A 10,945-nucleotide genomic window follows, 5' to 3' on the forward strand; every position below is an offset into this window, starting at 1 on the left:
GTTACTTTTGGCTATGGAGTTTTATCACAGCAATAGAAACCTTAACAGAAAATATGTGTATTATTCCTCATTAGACAAAGGGAGTCTCTCTTCATGAATATGGTCTAGGTTATATGTAATAAGACACTGTTCTTAGTCTACAAAAGATAGTGGATTTTTTTTTTCTGGTTTCTAAATACATACAATATTTCTTTAAGAGACCATGCCTCACAAGCTGTAAACAAAGGGAAAATACAAGAAAGCAAATATCCTGGGAGAGATAATCTATATTTAGAAGCCCAGAATCATCTGCACATAAGGAGGACTGCTTTTGCATGTCCTGGGACTAAGACCTGGGCTACCACCCTAGGACATTTCAGTCAGTACCTCTGAGCACAGCCTAATCTTGTTCAGTGCTTAAAGTCACATCCATGTGACTCTGTCTTGCAGCCACAGCACCCTGACAGAGATGGCATAGGAGCTCACACTTCCACTTTCACAATGAGAAGACTTTGGCCCAGAGACAGCAAAGGACCTTCCAACATCACCATGCAACAGTTTAATAACAAAGAAAGGACTCAAATTTGGATCTAAAATATAAAGTTCAATGACCTTTGGTAGATCTAAACGAATTAGATTCTCTCAAAGGTGAGGTTCAGATATATATATCACTTGTCTAGTATGAGCTAGGTGAGGTTCCAGCTTCAACACCTGTGAGAAAGTAAATAATTAAGTAAGTAAATAAATAAATAAATCCTGGATCTTTGTGACATTCCACTAGTTTCTTGGTTGTTTTGCCTAGAAGATGCACATAAACTAGGAGAGCTGACATCATCCATTGGAGTTTACTTATAAAGATCAATCCATGTATTTTTGAGGAGACTAAAAGACAAGAAAGTTAGTAGCTAAGTCTCCATCATGGATGTTTTCCAACACACTCACACAAACACCACAGCTGCATCCCCAATTCTCCATCACTACTCACACAAACACCACAGCTGCANCCCCAATTCTCCATCACTACTCACACAAACACCACAGCTGCATCCCCAATTCTCCACCACTACTCACACAAACACCACAGCTGTACCCCCAATTCTGCATCACTATCCATGAAATTATCACAGCCGCACCCCCAATTTTCCATCAATATCTATGCAAACACAACAGCTGCACATCCTAAATGCTTGTCTGTCTTTTAGGACAGAGGTCACTGCAAGCTAAAGACACTACCACATTGAACTCAGCCATATTTGTTTGTCTGTTCCCCAGTACCCTGCCTCCCTCTTAATGGGTATGGATATCAGTTTTTCCCCACCCTAAAGATTGCATATTCATTTGTGCCCCCCAGGAGGTGGAAGTAGCTGATTTCTTCTCTCAGCCACTGAGTGTAGTACTAGGAGATAAATGAGGCTTAAGGTTCAAATTTCACACACACATACACACACACACACACACACACACACACACACATGTGCTTTGCTCATATTTTCACCCCATCACCTTCTATAGTGCACACACACATGCTCATATTTCTACCCCATCATTCTCCATAGTGCACACACATGCACACACACACACCAGAGAGAGAGAAAAAAAAGAGAGAGAGAGAGATCTAAATCTAGGTTCTGCATACTTTTAACATGAATTATTTAAAAATGAAACATTTTTCATAAGCATATGAACATTGCCAAGTAATTTAGCAAATGTTTTAGAGATTGGTAACCAATAGTACCATCTCTTTCAAAGGAAGAAACATAGTTCATCATGAAGAAAATTAATGAAAACTTTCAGCAAAGAAATAAGACATATCTTTGAAACTAATCTGAGACTAGATTGTTCCAGAAACATGGAGTACAAGGAAAACACAGGGCAGCCCCTTAAAGAGAAGCAAACCCTGAACTTCGAGTTCACTAAATGGTCCAGGTTAGAGGCTGATGGTGGATGCTGGCATCTTGCTCCTGGCTTCAATGTCATCTTTGTAGTTTATGAACCAAAAGCCTTGGACAAACCTCACTGTCCCACCTTCCCTTCCTCCCTTCCTCTCCTCCCTCTTCCCTATCTCTATGTGTTTGAAATGTAGTGTTATTATGTAGTCCTAGTTTGTCTGGACCTCCCTATTTAGACCAGACTGGCCTAAAGCTCAAGGCTGTCCTCCTGCCTCTGCCTCTCAAGTCCTGGGATTACAGTCATGACTAATTAAGTTTAGTTTTAGAAACATTCTTAATCTTTCTTTTGATTTGTCTGTAAAATGGAAATAAAATTAATTCTTGGAGTTTTTAAAAGAACAAATAGAAACATGTGAGTTACAAAATGCGACTTATGATCCTTTCTGGTTCATAAAGCATGATGATTGAGTGTTCACAACATTGTGTGATGTGTGCCGCCCATAAACCTTGTTACGACATGGGCACATTACATCTGACGTGAAAAAATAAAAAATAAAAAATAAAAAATAAAATAAAATGCAACTTATGAATGCTGGATAGTCTTATTCTTTGGCATGTCTAGTTTACAAAATAAATATCTACTTTCAGTTGTAAGGATAAATGAAGCAATGATAATTATTTTTCCATCAATTCACTCATTTGATCTGTTTATGGCCATCTACATTATCCACTACACACTCAAACAGAATCTTCAATTGTAAATGTCTTAGGAGCCTTCTAAAGGGAAATCTTGTACGTTTCCAGATGAAACAATGAGAAAATACAGATTATCATTCAGTTACTTTAAAAAAATTTTTTTGGTTTTACATTTTTTACTTCAATATATATTGAAAAGAAATTTTCCTTTCTAAGTTCTAAAATCAACTCAGTCAATAACTAGTTTCCATGAAAGATACAATTCTCCACTATAATGTGCAACAATGGCTGATGCAGTGAAGAATGGCATGATTGCATTTATTGATTGTTCTCTCCTCTTCTTTTTCCTGACCATGAAAATATGGGTTTTTATTTATTTGGTGTGTAACAGAGTTAAAGGTTTGGGAGATTCAGGGTGTACCTATTATTACAACATCATTATGGAAACATGTAATCAAGATTGCTGAATCAAATCTATGAGAGATTTGCCTAAACAGCATCATTGATTGTCGATCATTTGTAGGAATATAAAACTGAAGTGGCTGTGGTGGAAAGCCTTTAGTTCCAGAGCTTGGGAGACAGGGTAGGCAGGTTTATGTGAGTTCAAGTCCAGTATGGTCTACATAGAGAGTTTTAAGACGAACAAGCAACATAGAGAGATCATGCTGTGTGTGTGTGTGTGTGTGTGTGTGTGTGTGAGAGAGAGAGAGAGAGAGAGAGAGAGAGAGAGAGAGAGAGAGAGAGAGAAGAAAGAAGAGAGAAAGAATTGACTGTCCCACAAAGATCATGGACCTCATATTTTGAATATTAAATAATTGATGTTGAACACTGCTGTATATTCACGAGGTGAGTGCCTTACTTTAGTTACTGAGTTTACTTAGCTACTTCATGTGCTCAGGAGTGGGACCCAGGTTCTTTAGTACACTAAATACTCACTCTAAAAATGAACTACTTCCCCACCAATCCCCCTCCATATATATGTACAAATATAAATACATGCATGCACCAATTTCAGGGGGAAGAATTACCAAGTTTTCTAAGTTTGAGGAACTCTTGTTTAGTATGAATGATTATTTTGGCATCTTCTTCCAGAGTGGGCACATGTCTGCTGTATACTGAGTTCTTAAATACATGATAACAGTCATTGATTGTTGGTTTTCTTTCCTGCATCACCTGAGTCCCATTCAGAAAGTCTCTCTCCGGTGCCTTCATGCCCAAGCACATTCCCTACTTTTCCTTTAGCAGGTTTTAACTGTCAGATGTAGCTGATCTTTTGCTACTTTTTGAGTTCTTCTTTCTTCCGCCCTTCTCCACTCCTTTCCTTCCACCCTTTCTAGCCTCTAACTCTAGATAGGAGAGGAAAAAGAATAGAGGGGAAAGGAAAGAGATCCTTGAATGAAGTCAGGAGTGGGAGGAAGGGGCCAACAGTAGGGTTAGACTACTTTCCTTCTGCTGACTCTAAGCAGCAAGTTCCTTGAGGCAAGTTTGATCTTGGCCATCAGGATATCTTTTTTTTTTTTTCTTTTTGTTGTTTCCTCTTTGAATGCAACTACTTAATAAACCTCAACCAATAGCAATGAACTACTAACCAACAACACAACAACCCTCGGGGCCCTACATTTATACAACCCCTGAGAAGCCCCCAGAATTCTAACATCACACAGTTGCAGGAACTATCTGCCTCTGGCAAAATCCCTCCCCTGCAAGAGCACCAGGAAAATCACAGTGAGCTTCTGCAGACAGTCCAAAGCAGTCCCGTATCCCCACTCCTGGGATTAAATCAAAAACATGTTTTTTATAATATTTCTGTGTTTGTAAAAGAAACCAAAATTCCAAAACTGCCACTATGATTTGATCTTATACTGAGGTCCATAATCCATTTGGAGTTGAATTTTGTACTAAGAATGAGGTTATGATCTAGTTTCATTCTCATGTGTGTTGATATCCAGGATTCCCAGTAGCATTTGTGGAAGATGCCATTCTCTCTCCCCTGTGTATTTTTAGAATCTTTGTCAAAAAGTGGCAGCTGTTGCTTCATGAACTTATATGTGGATGGCCTATTCTATCCCATCTGTACTCATTTTTATATTCATTATATTTCTCTTTTGTTGCACTAAGACCCCAAGCACTATAATCAACAAATGAAGAGAAAAGGGATACCTTTCCAGATCTTCTTCCTGATGTTGGTGGCAATGTTTTGGGTTCTTTTCCATTTATCACAATGCATTGATAGCTTTGACGTATGCAGCCTTTATTATGTTGAGGAATCTTCGCTCCATTCCTATTTCCCCATGACTTTTGTCATGAAGGAATATTGAATTTTATGTAAGACTTTTTCTGTTAATATTGAGATGATCATGTGATTTTTGTCTTTCAGTTCATTTATGTGACAAATTATATTTATTGGTTTTTGAGCCAACTTGATCATGACGAATGATCTTCTTGCCCAGGTTTGTGAGCATTTTATTGGGAAATACCTGGATATATATCTGTATTCAGCAGGAAGATCATGGTGTAAAGTTATCTTTTTTCTTCTTTTATACTTTTTTGTCTTTATTTGACTTCGATATTAGTATAATGCTGGTTTCATAGGAGTTTTGAAGCCTTCTTTCCTTTGTTACTTTAGGTAATAGTTGAGCAGTATTGGTGTTGTACTTGAATTTTGCAGTGAGCCCATCTTACCCTGCCTCAACCCCACTGGTAGAAAATTTTCTCTGGAAGTAAAACAAATAATTAACCAATTCTTATAAAACCAAATCGCCTCTGTGCATCAGAGTCTAGAGAAGAAGCAGCCACAAGGAAGTAGGGGCAGAGGTGGGGGTGAGGGAACATTTGGAAGCTATGTCCTGGACTGAGGATTAATGGTCAGAGTATGAAACTAACTGAAAAAATAAACATTAATAAAAAATAACTCAGTGGGAAAATGAACAATGTGACTGGACAAAAAGGTCTCAAAAGAATAAATAAGAATGGCTAGAGAACACTTACACTTTCAATATCATTAGCCAGCAGGGTTTAAAACCATTCTAAGGTCCTTTCTAATTTCAGTCAGAATGGCAATCGTTAGGAAAACAAATGATGCCATGCTGACATGGGTGGGAAGGGAGAAGCTTTATGCACTGCCAATCGGAACAGAGACTGTGCAGTTCAGTGCAGTTCTATGGAAATCAGACTAACTCATGCAACAGCCATGCTGCCCTGGGCATGCATATTACATGTGTGTGTACAGACAAACACACACACACACAAGAGACACACGAGACACACACAGACATCTACATGCGCACACACAGGGGACACACAGGCAGCTACATGCAAACGCACACACACACATGTAATGGCTATACAGACAGACACACACATACATGAGATGCACACAGACACCTACATGCACGCACACTGTATCATAATACAGAGATACCAGCATATCCATGTTCACTGCTGCTGTACTCACATAAGCTGGGAAATGGAAGCAGACTATATATTCATCAACTGATGAATGAATACTGAAAATATGTCATATAGGCACCATGGAATCTTATCTATCAGCAGGTCAGTGGATGGAACTGGGAAAAAAATTACATTGTGTAAGGTCACGCAGGCCCAGTGAGTCACAAAATAAAACATACAAACAGAAGTGTGAAAAAGAGGTTTGCAGGAAAGGAGTTAGCAGGGATAGGAAGGAGTTAAGAGAAGGTAAAAGAGGAAAGGACATGTATGAAAGTATGATCAAGCTTGATACGAAAAGCACATGCTACAATGCCACAATGAACTCAGTGTCTTTTAAAAACTGAATATACTTACTAATCACAGTCAAAATTCAAAATCACATTTAAGTAATATTAAATATGTACATGTAATTTGTATATACTCACCTCTTAAGTTGTCTTAAGACTACTAATCTCTTAAAAATAACTTCACATTCGTGTCAAAAATTGGGGATTGCTGATCTGGCTGATGTTTTAGCATCATCTCTCTAGTTGGAAAATTATAAATTTATTTCATTCTCCAGCTCTTCAGCAGTCACTCGGACATATTTCTGCCTTTAAGGAGAATTATGATTGTACCTTATACTATGTATAAATTGAATGATGAATGAAAATTGCTCCTAATTATATATATATATATATATATATATATATATATATATATTCAGAATACAATTTTTGCGGAGGCAGCAGCAAACTTCTCCTGATGTGTCATGGTGGAGTCACGCTGGAAAAGTAATGGCTACAAAATTGAGTAAACACAGAACCAGTAAAGAAAAGATTTCCTCACACCGTGCTAGAAGCCAGCCAGCTAAAGGGCATGTGCTGTGGAAATGTTTGAGAGATGTGTGAGGAATTTTCCCCTCATGCAGGCGTCAGCCACAGAGTGAAAATCCGTCTTGACCCTTTGCTGCCTGCTGTCAGTAAGGCCCCATTACACTGCCTGCTGTCAGCATAGCCCCATTACTCTCCCACTCTACCCCTTCATTTTGTTTTATGAACAGAAGGCACAGCACTCCATCTAATGAAAGAAGGCAGGAACCAGAGGGAGCGAGCAAGGTCTCCTCTCCTCTCTTTCACTATTGCAAGTACCTGCACGAGTCACTGTGGAAGGCTGATGACTCCAGCCGATGACCCATTCTTTTGCTTTTATTCCTCAGGCACTTGAGCTATTTTTATTTTCAGCTCTAATCTAACTTGTAACCAAGTCTCCTTTCCCTCATTCTGGTTCACCAAAAGCATGACTCCTATCAGCAGCCCACAAAAGCTACAACCCATTACCAATGCTATATTACCCAACTCTAGCCATTGCTACACACACACACACACACACACACACACACACACACACACACACACACATATATATATATATATATATATATATATATATATATAAAATCACCATGAAGCTCCTTACCATCTACCCTTTTAACATTGGAGTCAACAGAGAAAGCTTGCCTATCTGTAATCTATTGTTCCTGGATTTTTCTGGAGTTATAAATATTGATTAACTACCAAATACCCCTTAGGAATGGACACTTGTAGATAGGAGTGGGAACTTTCAGGGAGCACTGACCTTCTAGGCACTGTGCTTAACACACCCCTTATCTTCTCCAAAAATTAACTAGTCTTAAGTCTCCTTCATTCATGAGCTAGGGTAGAAAGACTGAGCAGGCTGTTCAAGGATTTCCATTCAAATGTTTAAATCTTCACCAGGAAAAGAATGCAGTATTTCTTCCCAACAACAAAATGTGTGGGCACTCAAAGACCTTGACTTAAGGGAGAGAGAATAACAGAAAAAAAAAAAAAAAAGAATTTAAAAACAACCCATTTTTCTAATTTGAGCTAGAAAATCAACAAATCATTCAGATTCCATTTTCCATCCCAATCTCTTTGAGTGCTAAATTGATTATTCCTAATCTCTCCAGAGGAATGTAACAAAATCCAGAAGGGGAGGAACCCCTATGTCTGTACAGATATGAAATACAGACTTACGGATAAAAATCAAAGCATACAGAGTCGATTAACCAGAAGCGCAGGGCCTAATCTAGATTCTTTGAATCAATGGAAAAGGTATCTCGAACCAGATGAGATCTCTGTGGACTTACACATTCTGGGCCTCTAGAACCATGCTAAATAGACTAATTCGCCTAGTTCCTCATAAAGGGCAGCCTTTCCCCGAAGTATGACTCCATCAGCAATGGGAGGAAACTGAGAAGAAGTAGAAATGGCGAGGTGGCGAGCCGAATTTGTCTGACAAACTGTCGTGAGCTCAGGTAAGGACCGATTCAGTTTGCGTTTGAGACAGGCACAGAGAAGTTGAAAGTTGTTGTTGCAAGGAGTGCTGGATTAAGGCGGTGTTCGGAGTTGTTATATCAAAAAATTTGCCAATAGATAGCAAATAGGACAGAACGGGCAAACAATATAGGGCTTTCTTCATAATTACTAGACTTTAAGGTGATAAATGTCTGAATCACGTTGGAAGCTGAGGGGCTGAGAAGGAAGGCTTAAGGGTGAAAGGCATTTCCGGGCATTTGAATAGGAGCAGAGAGCTCTGGAGCCAGTGACATGCTTCAAGTATGTTCCCAAACAGGGAGTTATTCCGGCCTGAGTTGGCAACTCAACTCTCCAAAAGTATGCGCTGGAATCATCAGCCCTAACTACAACAGTCACCCACAGCAACTAAAGCCACCCACTACCCGGCAGATGACCCCATAGAGCAAACTAACCCATCTGGTCCAAGCTCCCCACCTCCTCAGGGGTTGAGTACAAAGACAGGGAGGATGGAAAAATTTGGGGAGTAGTCCCAACCTCACTAGAAGGACATTCATTCCTGAAACCCTCCTCTCAGGTGTTCCTGAGAGGGAGGATGACATCTGGCCAGTTCTCTGCTGGCCACCACTCCTCCCCCCACTCCTCCCCCCGGGGGGTGACATTAGGAAACCCTGGACAACCCGCTAGTAAGTCCTCGCGTGCCTAAGCGCCTCCCCAGACTTATAAAGGTCGCTGTGCCGAGCCGGTAGTTCAGCTCACTTGCCTGGCTGCTCAGAGTCACAGCGACTTACTTGGTCAGCTCTGGTTCCTGACTTACTTGGTCCGCTCTGGTTCCTGGATCAGCCCGGTTCCAACTCAGCCACAGGCACCTTGCTCCTGCCCGCTGCCCCGCACTCCACAAGCTGCACCGAGACAGAAGATGGAGACGCTCCCTGCTGCTTGGGTCCTGATGCTGCTTTGCCTAGGTAAGCCCTCGCCGCCCCCAAGAGGAGAAGGAGGGAGGAAGGCGCCCTGCATTGTCATAGGACAAGTATGGAGTTGTTCAAGCGCGCTCAGTCTAAGAGGATGTCTTCTGTGAGTCCGTCTTTCCCACGCGCGGGATTGGGGAAGTGCGGGATGGTGCGACTTGGTCTGTTAACATTGCATTTAGTCGATAAATTCATGACTAGTTTGTGTTCTGCATGAATTAATATCAATTTTACTGAGCAAAACTTTTTAAAAGTTTAAAAGGTTTTCTTTTCTTTTTTTCTTTTCTTTTTTCCTTTTCTTTTGAAAATGAGGCCGTTCTAGAACCCCAAAGGTATGGGCAGTACCTCTGATAGATAATGATTTACTTTCTTGGGGTGGGGCAGGAAAAGATTGCTTCAGCCTGCTAGAGACCTTTGTGCAATGGATCAGGTTTACAACCAGGGGGCTCTAGGATGTGCTTGCTCCAGCAGGGCTGCTGGGGCCAAGGCTACCTGGGCAGGTCCAGGAAGCAACTGCCAACAGAACTTCGACTTCTCTCACCTGCTGCTTTCCCCAGCAGTCCCTGCCTCCCAGGCTATAAAGATGGGTAATTTAGAGAGGTTTTTGCTTGTTTGTTTTATTGGTCGTTTTTTTTTTTGTTTGTTTGTTTGTTTGAAATGAGTTAGCTCTTGTCGACAGGGGCATGAATGAGGGAATCTCATCATTTGCAAAATCAATCTCCTTTCTCTCTCTCTCTCTCTCTCTCTCTCTCTCTCTCTCTCTCTCTCTCTCTCTCTCTCCTTTATTTTGTTTAATCAATTGTCCCTAATTTCTTAAGTGCCAGATGATTTAAGAGTTTTATATAAACTTTCCCAATAGATGAACGTTTTAATAAGGAAATAAAAGTTATCAATCTCACATTCTTCTTAAACTTGCAATGAGACAAATTTCCCTGAGACACTATCTGTGCAGGATGTGACAGTTAAATTATTATTTTGACACACCTAACAAGGGTTGGGAACCCTAATGAAGTACATACTACGCATACTTAGAGATTACATGTTTAAGGGCAAGAACCCAAGTGGAAACTGGATCTGTGGTTTCTGTCAAAAATGACCTAAGAATGCCTTGCTAGAAGAGCAATTTTAAGCAATGTGGCTTCGCTGTGTTTGGTTTAAGGTCTCTGAAAAGGATAAATTCCAAACGGTGACAGTCTTCCTCAAGTTAGGCATGAACCTAAAGGTCACAGTGGTGAAGTGACTTTGTTTTTCCATTTGCAAGGTGTATCCAGACAATGCAAGTGTCTATTCTGAGCATCTCAGTGGATATGCTAATGTGGGATAGCAAGAGTCTGTGAATAATGGGGTTGCTAGCCGCCTAGTGCAGGGTGTGCTGTGTGTGTGTTTTTGTTGTCATGAAAGCGCTTAACTCCTTTATTGCAGTCCTTAATTACAGTTCACCTGTTTCATCAGGCGCCAAGCCCGATTCCAAATGAGCTAGGTCAGTTTCTGTTCTCCCAGTCTGTTGAGATACTTCTTGTCACTAGAAAAGTTCCTGTTTGGAGTTCTATATTGTATCTCTCTAGCCTGGTATGTAGGCAGGTCTTATTGTTTCAGTCCAAAGCATAGAGGGGGAGAAAGAAAGGAAGAAAGAGAGAGAGAGAGAGAG

General features: G+C 40.4%; 1 protein-coding gene and 1 non-coding gene across 2 annotated transcripts in view; both read left to right on the forward strand.

The window, feature by feature from the left end:
• Positions 1-2,304: 2,304 nt before the first annotated feature.
• Positions 2,305-2,406, forward strand: LOC115065298. The gene has a single exon (XR_003845082.1). It is a non-coding gene; the product is annotated as a small nucleolar RNA U13 (small nucleolar RNA).
• Positions 2,407-9,150: 6,744 nt separating this feature from the next.
• Positions 9,151-10,945, forward strand: part of Ereg (epiregulin) — a 15,405-nt gene continuing 13,610 nt past the window's right edge. The window contains exon 1 of the mRNA XM_021211333.1: positions 9,151-9,294. Within this exon, the coding sequence (XP_021066992.1) occupies positions 9,249-9,294 (46 nt within the window). The 5' untranslated portion in view covers positions 9,151-9,248. The remainder of the gene's footprint in view (positions 9,295-10,945) is intronic.

Source organism: Mus pahari, chromosome 13 (assembly GCF_900095145.1).
Source record: "Mus pahari chromosome 13, PAHARI_EIJ_v1.1, whole genome shotgun sequence".
In the NCBI taxonomy this organism is placed as follows: domain Eukaryota; kingdom Metazoa; phylum Chordata; class Mammalia; order Rodentia; family Muridae; genus Mus; species Mus pahari.